Source organism: Chanodichthys erythropterus, chromosome 12 (assembly GCF_024489055.1).
Source record: "Chanodichthys erythropterus isolate Z2021 chromosome 12, ASM2448905v1, whole genome shotgun sequence".
Taxonomy (NCBI): Eukaryota; Metazoa; Chordata; class Actinopteri; order Cypriniformes; family Xenocyprididae; genus Chanodichthys; species Chanodichthys erythropterus.
The window spans coordinates 45,151,618-45,166,047 of NC_090232.1; the positions used below are offsets into that span (position 1 = coordinate 45,151,618).

A 14,430-nucleotide genomic window follows, 5' to 3' on the forward strand; every position below is an offset into this window, starting at 1 on the left:
CATTCATAAACACGTAAGATTGCTGTGGAAATACAAACCGGAAGTCAAAAGACAACGAGCGCAGCGCTGAAAAGGGGCGGAGCTACATATGGTCTATAGTCTTATAGTTAAGAAGCAGAGGGCGAGTAGAGCGGTGAGTCTCATCGAGTTTTATTCTGATGCTGCAAAACTGAGGCTTGTGATTGGCTGTTGACAATGTGACATCACTGTCATGATAGTTAGGTTTACTGTTAATGTTGATATTTGACTTTTTACAATTAAATCAATGTTATTTTAGAATTATTTATATACTAATATAGTACACTGTTAAAAATGATTTTATGGTGAAGTAAAAAAAACAGGAAAAGTTAGTTCAGGCAAGAATTAAAAAAACAAAGTAAATTCTATATTAGTAATCAATTTAAGTAAAACTACTCAACTTTTCTGATTGGGCCTTGAATAATTAATGAGGTCAATTTTTCACTGTTTTCCAGCTGTTTTTACACTGTTTTATCATTGCTTTTGTGGTTATGTTTAGTAAATCACAATTTTGTGATATTTGGAGTTCATTTTCTACTCAAAATGCCACATTCACACTCAAAACGATCCATTGAATCACAAACCGGAAGTCAAAAGACAACGAGCGCAGCGCTGAAAAGGGGCGGAGCTACATATGGTCTATAGTCTTTGGTAAAATTCATAAATATTACACAATTTAAACATTATTTAAAGCATGGAGTGACTGAAGCAATCTTTGTCATAGAATACACTTGTTTGTCCGCATTGAGTTGACAGTTTGAACGTTCTTGTGCCCATTTATTTACTTTCAAGATCTGAGGTGAATTAGCCAATGTTGTTTTCATTACAGCTAAAAAGCCAGGAACACAGAATGATATTCAAACTCACATTAGACACTTTAAACATTAAATAAAGCACATAAACAGCATTTGATATTATCATTCCATACTTTGTGTTGCTGTTCCAGCCGGACGTCAGAGAAATAGAAAATATTTCCAAAATAGAAAATTTGCGTGTCGCCGCTGTGGCTGTGACAAAAACTCTGATTAACACGGAAAAGTATCTTTTATCACTAACTTGTGGCATCATGTCGTGTCTGGTTAGGACACGGTGTAATAAGGAAGTAAACAGGCTTTTGATTTCATGTTGACTTTACAGAAGGATTGTGTGAGAGAATGAAAAACTGATAATGTCATTAACTTCTAGCCTTAGCAAATTTTCTGCCTGCATTCCACTTTAAATAATCAAAATCTATAACTTATTCAAATGTATTTAATTTATTTAAACCGTTTTGTATAAATTGTTCAATTGTTATCTTCTTTTTAAACCTTTTTGAAATTCGATCTATTTGTTTGTTTTGATATCACATCAGCGTTTGGTGTTTTTTTCCAAACTTTGCACGCTTGATTGTCAGTCTTCATGATGCAGTTGATGCTAAACATCTATACATTATACGCCGTGTTTGATCTTGTAAGGCAATACTGTGTTCTTTGTGACGGTGCTGCAGTCTCTCAGATTGAGACACTTTCAACAGGGTCATTGGAAAAGGCTGAAGTCGCTCTTTATTTTGCTCGTGATGTATTTTCCCTATATATTTGATGTTTCTATATTTGAAATAAATTATAATGAAACATTCCTACAAAGCGCCTCTTGTCTTGTCACTGTTTTCAAACCGCGTCGTGGCGGCGCTATCGGGCGCGTTCTTCTTCTGTTGTTTAAAATGGAGGCTGGAAATCCAGCTGCCTTCTAGGCGACCACTGTTACCAAGGAAGTAGACGAGCGATTTCTTCCGGATTAAGAGTCGAAAGGAAAGCTTTCCCACGTGTGGCGAATGTGTAAGTAATAAAAACATACATACAACTCAAATAAAACAGTGCGTCAAACGAGTAATAAGATTAACTGCTTTCAGTGAAGCGCGCGCGCTGCACAAACTTAATGCATGTCATTTAAGTGCGTTTTAACCATACATGTTGTTTGAACAATGTTGTTATGTGCATTTTACAAATTAAAAGATATTAAAATAATTAAACCAGATGTAATTGCACACACACACATCAATCTAATGTCATTTTTTAGGTTTTTACTTCTCGACACAATCAGCCTAGAGCTATTCATATCAAATGTTTGTTTCTTATAACTTATGAATGCACATTTGAATGTGACTTATAAAAATGAATGTTTTTCATCTAATGTTGTTTTCCTGCGTTTGCAGGTGAAGGCTGATCCAGAATCAGATAAAAATCAACAAACAGAACCAATGAAAAGCAACTCAAGGATGCAAAAAGCATGAACAAAAGTTTATGAGAAGTTAGCTGACAAAAGTTGACAGTTTTACCTAATTCAGGAGAACATGGCAGTTGATGGTGCAACTAAAGAGAAGAAGAAGAAGAAAATAAAGGTGGAGGAAGATGCAGGAAACACAAATGTGGTGCAGTGTCATGACGTGTCCGTCCAGACTGGTGTGAAAAAAGAAGCGTTAGAAGTAAACACTAGAGATGAGGAGGAGAAGAAGAAGAAGAAGAAAAAGAAAGTAAAGGAGGAGGTGGAAGCAATCCCCGTGACGGTGTGTTACGACGCGTCCGTCCAGACTACCGTCAAAGCTGAACTCTCAGAAACCAACATCGGTGATGCTCCTGAAAAGACAATAAAGAAGAAAAAGAGGAAGATGAAGGAAGAGCCAGAACCGCTGCTGGAGATCATCAGTGAGGATGGAAAGTGTTTAGTGTCCAAGAAGAAGAAAGCCAAGATAAAAGGATGTACAGATCAGGTGGAAGGTATGAAAAATAAAAAGACGAAAAAGAAAGTGGAGGTCAAAGAAGAAGAAGAAGAAGAGGTTGATTTAGGACACGTAGTGGAGACGGTGGAAAAGAAAAAGAAGAAAAAGAGAAAAAATGAACAAGAGCTAAACGCAGAATTGGAGGATGGAGAGACGAAGAAGAAAAGAAAAAAGAAAGGAGCAGACGAATGCAAAGAGGGAAAGGTGAAGAAGAAGAAGAAACCTTCTGCGGATGACGTCAGCTCAAATGAAAAGCCGGAGAAGAAGAGCAAGAAGCAGAAGAAGAACTTTAAAGCTGTAGATGAAGGTGAGAGTCATCCTCAGGCGAACGGAGGACGCGTCAGCTCGCCGGACAAGAAGACAAAACGGAAAGAAAAGGCTGATGATGTCAGCGAGAAGGTGGAGGCGGGAAAGAAGGGCGGGGAAGAAGACAGAAACAAGGTGCTGGAGGAAGTTAAGAAGCAGAGGGCGAGTAGAGCGGTGAGTCTCATCGAGTTTTATTCTGATGCTGCAAAACTGAGGCTTGTGATTGGCTGTTGACAATGTGACATCACTGTCATGATAGTTAGGTTTACTGTTAATGTTGATATTTGACTTTTTACAATTAAATCAATGTTATTTTAGAATTATTTATATACTAATATAGTACACTGTTAAAAATGATTTTATGGTGAAGTAAAAAAAACAGGAAAAGTTAGTTCAGGCAAGAATTAAAAAAACAAAGTAAATTCTATATTAGTAATCAATTTAAGTAAAACTACTCAACTTTTCTGATTGGGCCTTGAATAATTAATGAGGTCAATTTTTCACTGTTTTCCAGCTGTTTTTACACTGTTTTATCATTGCTTTTGTGGTTATGTTTAGTAAATCACAATTTTGTGATATTTGGAGTTCATTTTCTACTCAAAATGCCACATTCACACTCAAAACGATCCATTGAATCATCCATTATTTTCTTTGTTAATTTTGCTTATCTTAGTTAAGTATAGTTACTTAATTCCATTTTAGAAATTTACTTAAAAAAACTATGCGTGCAAAACTTGCGAAAGAACAATTAAGTAAATTTTACTTATTGTTTTTTTTACAGTGTATTTATTAATATTTTGAATTTTTATATTTTCTGTTTTCATTTTAATTTTAGTTAATTTCAGTAATTTTGTTTTGTTTTTGTCATTAAATATGTCTATAATTTAAATACATCTATGTAGTTTTTTATTTATTTCAATTTGAGTTACTCAATTTGATTTTAGTACATCAAGATCAACTAAATAAAATTAAAAACTAAATGAAATAAATGTTGCCTTGGCAAGTAGCTGAAATAAAATATTTTAAGTTCTTTTAATAGATTATTTCATTTTAATTAAACTAAAATGTACTATATTTCAAGTAACAAAAATGATTTGTGTGCTTTAATTAACTATAATCCTGCTTCATATCAGTGTTATTTTAGTATTATTCATATACTAATATAGTAATTTTGAATTGGCTTTTAATTTCATATTTTTAGTTACATTTTTAAGTTTACATTAAGTGGTTTTGTCATTTTTCTAAGTTTTTTTTAAACATTTATCTTTATTTTAGTACTTCATCTTAAACTTATTTCAGTTATATTTTATTTTTTAAAGTTTTTACTTTAATATATTCTTTATATATATATATATATATATAATATATAATTTTTTTATTTTTTTTTTAAATTCAACAATAACAATACTGCTTCATATTAGGGTCAATATTCAGATCAAAATCAAAAGAAAAACATTAATTTGCACTTTTATATTTTTCTATGGCAATTTATAAAATTAATATTTATTATATATGTAATTTCTATTGTTTTAAGTGATTCTCATGTCTGTAATACAGTAAGTAAAATTTTCCTTTTATATACATTAACATAATGTATTTTTTATAATTTGCACATATTAAAGGTATTTACCATGGTAAATATTTTAATAATGGGCTATAACTCAATATTTTTTTTTTTGCATATTATAATAATGAAAGTGAGATTCACTTTTACAAAAAAATCGGTCCTATAAACAAAGTTATTTTTTTTTATACAAAGTATAATATGCAATATCTTATTCTGTGTCACATGATCTGGACATTTTCTTCAGAGGTTTTGTGAGATTCACCCAGCCATGTATGTTGCCCCTAGTTTCCTAATTTTGATGTGTGAAGATTTCTGTGTCTGCCGAGTAGTTTTATTTGACGTTAAAAGTACATCACACTTCTTTCTCAGGCTATCGTGTTCCTGTCGGCAAAGCCTGGGAATCAGGATGAAGTTTCAATAGATCAGGTAAAGCATCAATTATGTTTTACATATACCACATACAACTCATGTTGAAATGCGATAAAAGGACTGTTTTATTCCCCAGGAGCGCCGTCTCGCCCTACAGAGGGACGTTGATAAGGAATCGCAGCCGAAGCCGGTCAGTTTCCACATCCACAAACTTGCATTAAGTACATTTTGGTCCTAGCAGCATTGCACTCAGTGATAATGTGAATGGATTTGAATCTGAATTGCATTGATGTGTTTGTAGAATCTGGGCCAGTGGGGCACGGTGCGGTTCGACAGCTCCGACAGACAAGAAAAGTTCCTGCGCTTGATGGGCGGCTTTAAAAAGAGCAGCCAGCCGGTCGCTGGATCCTCCGGCTCGGCCAACATGGCGCTGGGGAAAGAAGGCCAACAGACTTTGCAGCAAGGCCTTCTGGGACAGTTTGAGCGCGCTCAGAGCCGCCATATGGACTTCAGAATTAAAGGAGCCGGATTGGGGTTCACAGCGCCGTCCAATAAGAAGTTTACGATCGATACTAATGCACGGAACTCGATTCGATTCGATGATTGAGAGTTTACCTGAAAGTGAACGCTGCGTCATCATTTACTCACCCTCACGTCGTTACTAACCCATGTGCTCGTATGTCCTCCAGAAAGAAAAAAAAACAACAGGAAAAACTGTCTATACGATACATGTTTATGTATGTTTAATGTATGAATCAGAATGGGTTTATGTTTTACTGGTGCATTTTTGGAACAGAAGAACACTGCCCCAAAAAAAGTATTTGATAGATTTAATTGATTTTTTAAATATTTTTTTCCCTAAGAGGTGTGTTGTACTCGGGTGAAATATCAGGAGATGGATTTGAGTTCATCATGGATTTGCTCAAGAAAAGATCCTAAAAGAAACGGACATCAGAAAAGACTGAATAAAGACACTGGATTAGAGCTGTCATGGTGGTTATATGATAGTTATCATTATTGATGGGTTTTTTTTTTTTTTTGGATTTATAAGGAGTGTTTATAATTCTTCTGTCATTTCACAGACACTTTTATAGTCAAGATCTTAAAGTTTGGGGTCTTTAGGATTTTCTGTTCACCAAGTCTGCATTTATTTGATCAAATACACAGTAAAAACAGTTATATCATGAAATATTACTGCAATTTAAAATAATTGTTTTCTGCTTGAATATATTTGTAAATGTAATTTATTCCTGTGATCAAAGCTGAATTTTCAGCATCATTACTCCAGTCTTCAGTGTCACATGATCCTTCAGAAATCATTCTGATTTGAAGATTTGCTGCTCAAGAAAACAGTTGTGCTGCTGCATATTTTTGTGGAAATGTGATACATTTTTTCAGGGTTATTAGATGAATATAAAGTTCAAAAGAACAGCATTTATTTGATATAGAAATAATAAATGTATTTACTGTCACTTTTGATCAATTTAATGCATCCTTGCTGAATATAAGTTAATTTTTTTTTTTTTTTAAATCTCACTGACCCCAAACTTTTGAACAGTGGTGTATTTCTATCAGTTCTTGCATTCCTGGGATGTAAACCCATGAGCATCACTGAGCTACAGGAATATAGTAGTTAACATCTGAAGTGGATCAAAACCTTTCATCAAAGTTGTCCTAAAACCTTCTTCTTAGGACAACTTTGATTAACCTTTTTTGATCCACTTCAAATGTTGACTACTATATTAATAAACTACTGTATATTATTTGACTTGCAGCTAAATCCTTCAGTGCTCTATGTTGAAATTGTCTGTCTTTATAGCAAACTACGATGCAACATTGAGGCAAAATGGAGCTGAACTTGTGTTGTTAAACACTTTATTTTTCTCTTGTAAACACATGACCTCTCAAAACAGTTACAGACAAAAGGACAGAATAAGGAAAAGGTATCAGACAAGACATTTCCAGATATTCTGAATAAAAGCAGCAAGAGGTAAAAGTAAATTCATCTCTGGGTGACTATCTGTGTGGTTCATGTGCTTTTAAGAGTTAGAAAACAGTGCCGCCGAATGATATTGCTCTATAAACTTCAAATCCTGTTGTGAAAGAGTGTAAAAATGTGACTGTGACAACAGTAGTTCCAGTTCTCTACTTTGGAAAACAGCTGTTGGTTTTGGAGTTTCATTTATCCAACTTTTAATGGCCTGGATCAAACAGAGAAATACTTTCATAGTTTGTGTTATTGGTTTCTGTTAGCATTCACATCAGAATGAGACCGATTTGGCTGATGACAAACTCAACACTGATCTTTAATCCTAGGCAATTTTGTTTAAACGATTAGTTCATTTTAAAATGAAAATCACCCTCAAGCCATCCTAGGTGTATATGACTTTCTTCTTTCTGATGAACACAATCGGAGTTATATTAATAAATATCCTGATGTATCCAAGCTTTAGAACAGGGGTTGCACCGACTAATCGACTAGTTGACTTTAATGCTCTGCCATGACGCTTTAATCAAGTCGTAGACTTGTCGCTGGTCATGAAAGAGGGCGCAGCAGGATAAGAATCTTCATTTACACTCCATGTCCAACAGTAAATGACCAATAAATTCGTATTCCAAGAGCACTCCAAAAGATACGTACCATCTGTCTGCTCAGTATTGATCAGATAAACGCACATTTTAAACAGCCTACTGTACACGCAAGTTAATCACCGTTTTAAACTGCGCTGCTACAGACAGTGTGCACTCACAGAATCGTTCAGTAGCGCAGAAATGTACTGTCAACACTGTTCTGTGATTTATCAATAAAATAGCTTAGAAACTGAAAAGTAATAGCATATATTTCTTAGTAACTAAAACCCAGTGCTTCACTATTTGTAAAGAGAAGCTGCCAGGTACATTTATTCACATGCAATCGCAGTGGTTCCCAACCACATTCCTGGAGGCCCATCAACACTACATATTTTGCATTTGTCTCCTTTGTCTGACGCACCCATTTTAGATTTCTGAGTTGCTACTAATGAGCTGATGATCTGAATCAGGTGTGTTTGAGGTGCAGTGTTGGTGGGCCTCCAGGTGAATGTGGTTGGGAACCACTTCACTAATGCATTCATATAAATGTAATCTTTACTGTGCTACTTTATCTGTATCTGATCTAGAACGAGCAGAAATCGGTGAGAAATATAACGACCCGAAGACAAAAGAATAAAAATAAGCTGTTATGTAGGAGCAGTATTTGTGGGCAGCGTCATATATGCCATAGCTGTGCACGAGGCAGCCTGAGTTTGAGTCTCAGCTCGTGGTTCAGACTTGGGACTCGTTCACACAGAATGCATTTTTGCTTTCAAAAAAAAAAAACGCATGGTCTTGAGATGTGTTTTGTTAAAAAGTTGAATTGATTTGAACTTGAGTGCCGCGTTTTAAGAATGCCGTGTCATGCGCGAGACGCTGCAAAAGACTCAGACACGTATGAACGTTGTGCTTGTGTCTTGTCTAGTGCTTGTTTACATAGAAAAACAATGGAAAAGTAGCGCATTGGAATGGAAAAGCACGTTCTGTGCGAACAGCTCATCTGTTCGACATCGACTCGATTTGAATAAATGTCGACTTTAAGAAATCTGAAGTCGTTCAACCCCTACTTTATAATGGCAGTGAATGGGACCAAAAAAAAGTGCCTCCATTCATCATAAACAGACTCCACATGGCTCCGGGGGTTAATAAAGGCCTTCTGAAGCGAAGCAATGCATTTGTGTAAGAAAAATATCCATATTTAACAAGTTATAAAGTAAAATATCTAGCTTTCACTAGACCGCCTTCATTTTACAGAAAAAAAACTCACATTTCAAAAAGCTTGTACTACAACCTACAGTATTCAAATTACGAAAAAAGCTTAACTGACATGATGTTCACTGCCATTATAAAGCTCGGATATGTCAAGATATTTATCAATATATCTCAGATTGTGCATCAGAAAGAAGAAAGTCATATACACCTAGGATGGATTGAGGGTGAGTAAAGCTTGGGCTAATTTTCATTTGAAAGTGAACTAATCCTTTAATATAGATATGAAGCTATAGGAGTGAATCTCACAAAAACTTAAGTCATATTTCACCTACAATTAAAAAGGAAAATATATTTTGCCTGTTTTATATGCATTAAAATATTTGCATTGTGACATTTTCTTGATGCACATTTTGCAACCCAATTCTCATTACCATAATTTCATTCTCATGTCTCTCTCTCTTACTATATATACATATATGTTTACATCATGTAATATTTGTATCCTTAATCAATGTTGATGTAAAAAGTACTTTCATTGCTGTAATGAGAATATTTTTGAAAAAAAAAAAATTCAAAAATTTCAGATGCATTACAGTAATGAGAAATTGAAGCTAAACGTGCTTTATTGTAAAGAAAATACAACACAAAATATCAACTGCCCTAAAAACAGGCCTCTGTTGGTTTAAACAAAATATAACTTCTTATTTTCTTTAGATTTTGCAATGAAATGTGACCCAGAAACATTCTGTTTTAAGATTCGCCCCCATAGTTTAGAAACTCTGAACATTATTCAGCGTCATTTAAAATGGAACTTCATTTATATACGACATTCCCGCTCAGAGCTTCCAAAAGACATCTGAATGTGTGAAATTACAAATCACAGGTGTGTCAGAACACCCGGAGCATCATGAATACTGCTTAGTAATGCGACTACAATCAGATCATGTGCTATTCATGACTGTACGAGCCACGGCTGTCGACGGTTTACCAGGTACTTCGCATTCACAGGCAGTGTGGAATGTGACGGGAGATTTAAACACCTAGAATTCCAAACATATACTGAGAGTTCCGCATGAGGAGGGCGTGTCTTTGAAGCTGTGTGTTCCAGTGGGTGTGGTCAAAGGTGGGAGTGGCTCAGGCCTGCAGGTACTCCGGCTGTACCCGCGCGACCTTGCGAAACTCTTTGGCGTGCGTCCGAGGACACTGCATCTCACACCAGCTGATGGGCACCATCTGAGCCCCTGCGGGAGAGATTTCACACAGCGTGAGTGACACGAGCGAAAGCGCCACTTTATTAAAGCGCACTACAGTTTGAACGCTCCCTCACCCGCCTCGCTGTGGGCCACGACCACGCCCAGCTCGTTCTCCGCCGTGGTCAGCAGGTAGTTGGACTGCACATCCCCTAAAGAGATCTGACAGCCCAGGTCAAGGGTCATGAGCAACATTCAGGATACTAGAGTTGAACTCTTCATTTAGCATAAAGGATACCACTTTCGCAAGTACAATGTCGCCTGGCCTGAAGCTTTTGTACGTCTCCACCTGAAAAGAAGTACACTTTTTCAGCAACTCGATACATGACATTTTGACACTTCTAAGCTTTTTGAAAAAGAAAACACATTGGCAGTTCATGGTCATTTTTTACCAAGAACAGAAAATTTGTCTTTTTTTTAAATGAAATAAAACTAATTTCCCTTAAGTAGTAACAATAAAAATGTGCATTTCTTTGGGGATTTTAGGACATTTCAATCTTAACTAGGTTTCTACCTTAAAACATGAACAACAGCAATTCAATGCATGACATTTTAATGAAATAGTTAATTTCTCATGAACTCACCTTATCTTTCTCTGTCGCTCTCACGTCTTCTTTTCTGGTGAAATCAAAGACCAATAGTTTTTAGCAGATGGATTTTATTTACTTCTTTTATTGGTAATTACATGAATGACACTTTAAGCTCTTAATAGAGGTATAAATGTAAATATTAAGGCTTGATTGACATATGAAAGGTCCATACCTGATGGTGCCTCTGAACCGGTCTTTTAGTGGTGTTGACCCCACATATAAGATGTGGACTTTAGCAAACCGTGGGTTGATACTCGTCACCTGCAAAAGAGCGACAATCACAGATCCAACAGAAATTACTTCATGCAGTAAATGACACAGAAAATGAATTTCTGAATGGTGCGCTCGTAATTTGAGTATTTTTTTTAATCCTTTATTAAACCTAAAAAAATAAACAGAAATTTTCATTGTTAAACACACCCAAATTCAAGAGAATACATTGAAAGAGAAATACTTAACTTATATATCAGCAAACTATAAATTAAATGCAATTATTTCATTTAAAATAAATAACATTTTCATTTCATTTTAAAATGCCACAAAACTTGGAGCAACTTTAATAAATCTACATTTGTACATAAAACTTGCCTAAAATCTAATTAAAAAAAAAAAAAAAAAATTAAATATTGCACAAAAATTCAACCACATTGTTTTGCATAAAAGCACCAAACCCAGTTATTTCAAACCTAAATGCATTTCTTTCTTCTGCTGAACACAAAAGAAGATATTTTGAAGAATGTTAAAAACTAAAGAGTTTCAGATCCCATTGACTTGCATTGTGTTTTTTTTATCCATACAATGGAAGTCAATGAGGACCAAAAGTGTGTAGTTATCAGCTATCATCAAAATATATTTTGTGTTCAGCACAAGAAAGAAAGTCATACAGGTTTGGAACAACATGAGAAGTAAATGTTGACAGCATTTTCATTTTTTTAAACACCAATGCTGTCATGTTTTGTACAGAACACGCACCTTACAGGTGACGATGGCACCGACGTCAGGCAAAAGTTGTGCTTCTGTCTCCCTGACGACTGAAATCACTGGGAGCTATAAAGGAAAATTTCATGATTACATTATCAAGAAGCATGGATATTTAAGTAAACGAGTAAAATGGTTCCGTTCGAAGCGAAATATCCATGTGCGACAGTTGAGCTGACCTCCTCTCCCTCGTTCTTTCTCAGCACGTATCCCGCGAGTGAAGCGAAGATGTAGCCGTGCCGCAGATACGTGCCGGTACCGGGGATACAGTCCTCCGTGCTGCAGAGCCTTTCACCTGCGTGAGCGGCAGAAAACAACCATGATAATTCAGATCATGAACAGTAATGCACTTACAATGGAGGTCTATGGGGCAAGGACTAGGGTTGCAAAATTCCAAGAATTTTCAAAGCTGGAAGCTTTCCATGGGAATTAATGGAAATATATGGGAATTAACAAAATTGCAGGTTAGCCTATAACAGGGTAGTTAAATGTAGTTGAAAAAACATCTTGCAGCATAATTTTGGTTAAAACAATTATATTTAATGCAATTTTACTTGAATCTTTACCTGCACATTCCTCACAGTCACACTACTTCCTGCAGGGCTATTGAGGCCACACCCCCTGCGTGCACTGTGCATTCCCCCAGTCCATAACATGCACATTTGATCAAAAATACAGAAAAAGCAGTAATATTATGAAATATTTTTAAAATTTAAAATAACGGTTTTCTATTTTGATATGCATAAAAATGTAATTTATTCCTGTGATCAAAGCTGAATTTTCAGCATCATTAATCCAGTCTTCAGTGTCACATGATCCTTCAGAAATCATTCTAATATGCTGATTTGATACTCAATTATCAATGTTGGAAACAGTTGTGCTGCTTAATATTATTTTATAACCTGTGATACTTTTATCAGGATTTTTTGTTGAATAAAAAGCTAAAGAACAGCATTTATTTAAAATTTTTGAAAATTTATTTTGTAACAACATACACTACCGTTCAAAATGTTGGGGTCAGTAATTTTTTTTTCTTTCTTTTTTGAAATAAATTAATACTTTTATTCAGCAAGGATGTGTGAAATTGATAAAAAGTGATATTAAAGTTATATCGTTAGAAAATATTTTTATTTTGAATAATTATTTATAAATAAGAGTATCAAATCAGCATATTAGAATGATTTCTGAAGGATCATGTGACACTGAAATAAATAACATCACAATTGCTGCAGTAAAAATATTTAAAAATTTACATATTTACTCAATTACAATTAATTGAATGCAAAAAATAACTTATTTCAACAAAATGTTTATATTTGTTTTTATATGATATATTTTATATAAATATTATAAATATATATAAAATTTCCCAAAATTTCCAATTAATTCCCATGAATTCCAGTTAAGTTGCCAAATTGGAATATTTCCAAAATTCCTCAGGTTATGTTCCCATGGAAAGTTTCTGCCCCTTTGCAACCCTAGCAAGGACAAACGTGAAAAATCACATCATTATTTTTTAAAATTCATGTGCTCATATTCTTCAGTCAAAATATCCCTCTTGCAGCATATCTCTTCTCTGATGATGCGTTTACTGGCGTGAGGGCGGGGCAACCTGTCACTCACATGAGATCCACCAATAGCAAACCACAACCATCCAATCAATTCCTCATGATCAAAATCAAGCCCCGCCCTACATTTGTTCTTGTCCGCGAAGCCGCTGAGCTCAGATATACTTCACAACAGGGAAGAAAAGACAATCGCAACCTCAGTCTCATTCCGACTTTTAACATTTTACATCTTATAATGGGTCTAGTGTGATAAAATCTGTTAATCTGTGTACTACTTCACCCACCATCATAATAAAGTCACTTCACACATAACGCACAAGGATACCAGAAAGGAATACCACTTTTTGTATACTGGAATATAATCATTTCTGTTTACAAAACTGCACAAAACATAGTTTTGTACAGAAAAATGAAGTCATTAGCAAGCTTCTCGTTTCTACTTTACACTTTTGCCCCATTTGGTTTTATTGAAAGTAATTTTTTTCCAAACTGAAGGAGGAGCCTAAATAATTTTCTATCACAGATGCATAGAAACTGAATTTAAATCTTTATCTTTTGGACTTCAGAGCAAATTAGCATTATAGGGCAAACCAGGTGATCAAAACAACCCGAGTCATTCACTAGCTGCGAGTTCGTGCAGAGGCACATATGTGTGTTTCAGGTATGCATGACAGCAGCGCTCGCGCCCCGGGCGGTGGGCAGGGCTCGCCAAACGAGTCTTTAAACCCTACAAACACCTCCAGAACTACACTTATTTACTGCATATGAACTATACAGCGTGGTCGCAAACAGTTAAATCAACATAAGCTGTTTTTCACACATTTCTGCGTTTTTAGCGTCATAATAATGCTGCGCGTGCGGATGATTCAGCCCTAAAGCGACGCACGCTGTCTGTACTGCACGTGAACGCTCTACGTTAGAGAGCTCAAACTGTTCTGAACTTTTACCAACCACATAAAAGTTTATAAGCCGAGCACAAATTGCCAAGCCATGCAAAGATTATATCGATAAACCCAAAAGGAAGCGCAAATAGCATGTTAATAACAGCGACCCACCTGGAACACACAGCTTCATGGGCGACATGTTTTCAAGAAGCGACAGTCGCGTTTTGATTGGATAGTAGTAAGAGGGCAACTCGTGCTCTGATTGGCCGCTTCAACATGTACGGCTCAAGTAATCCGCCATATTTGTTGTGGCTGTACTCTGGGAGAATTTGGAAAAGGTTTGAACTTTACCTAAACAGTAT

General features: G+C 35.5%; 2 protein-coding genes across 2 annotated transcripts; one reads left to right on the forward strand and one right to left on the reverse strand.

Moving 5' to 3' along the window:
* The first annotated feature begins 1,733 nt into the window (after nt 1-1,733).
* Nucleotides 1,734-5,622, forward strand: knop1 (lysine-rich nucleolar protein 1). Its single transcript, XM_067403257.1, has 5 exons — nt 1,734-1,832; nt 2,210-3,253; nt 5,016-5,072; nt 5,152-5,205; nt 5,317-5,622. Exons 2-5 carry the CDS (start codon nt 2,348-2,350, stop codon nt 5,620-5,622), a joined length of 1,323 nt encoding a protein of 440 aa, XP_067259358.1. The 5' UTR covers nt 1,734-1,832; nt 2,210-2,347.
* A 4,276-nt stretch (nt 5,623-9,898) lies between these two features.
* exosc1 (exosome component 1) lies at nt 9,899-14,291 on the reverse strand. Its single transcript, XM_067403258.1, has 8 exons — nt 14,240-14,291; nt 11,796-11,911; nt 11,611-11,685; nt 10,811-10,899; nt 10,633-10,666; nt 10,287-10,337; nt 10,126-10,210; nt 9,899-10,039 (listed from the first exon to the last, which is right to left on the reverse strand). The coding sequence occupies exons 1-8, from the start codon at nt 14,265-14,267 to the stop codon at nt 9,933-9,935; spliced, it is 585 nt and encodes a 194-aa protein (XP_067259359.1). The 5' UTR covers nt 14,268-14,291; the 3' UTR covers nt 9,899-9,932.
* Nucleotides 14,292-14,430: the final 139 nt, after the last annotated feature.

Excerpts from the sequence above, each read along its gene's own strand:
- knop1 (XM_067403257.1), top strand. The coding sequence starts at position 2,348 with ATGGCAGTTGATGGTGCAACTAAAGAGAAGAAGAAGAAGAAAATAAAG. Across the intron at positions 3,254-5,015 it reads AGCAGAGGGCGAGTAGAGCG|GCTATCGTGTTCCTGTCGGC; the intron begins GTGAGTCTCATC and ends CTTCTTTCTCAG. Across the intron at positions 5,073-5,151 it reads ATGAAGTTTCAATAGATCAG|GAGCGCCGTCTCGCCCTACA; the intron begins GTAAAGCATCAA and ends TTTATTCCCCAG.
- exosc1 (XM_067403258.1), bottom strand. The coding sequence starts at position 14,267 with ATGTCGCCCATGAAGCTGTGTGTTCCAG. Across the intron at positions 11,912-14,239 it reads CATGAAGCTGTGTGTTCCAG|GTGAAAGGCTCTGCAGCACG; the intron begins GTGGGTCGCTGT and ends CCGCTCACGCAG. Across the intron at positions 10,211-10,286 it reads ACATTGTACTTGCGAAAGTG|ATCTCTTTAGGGGATGTGCA; the intron begins GTATCCTTTATG and ends CTGGGCTGTCAG.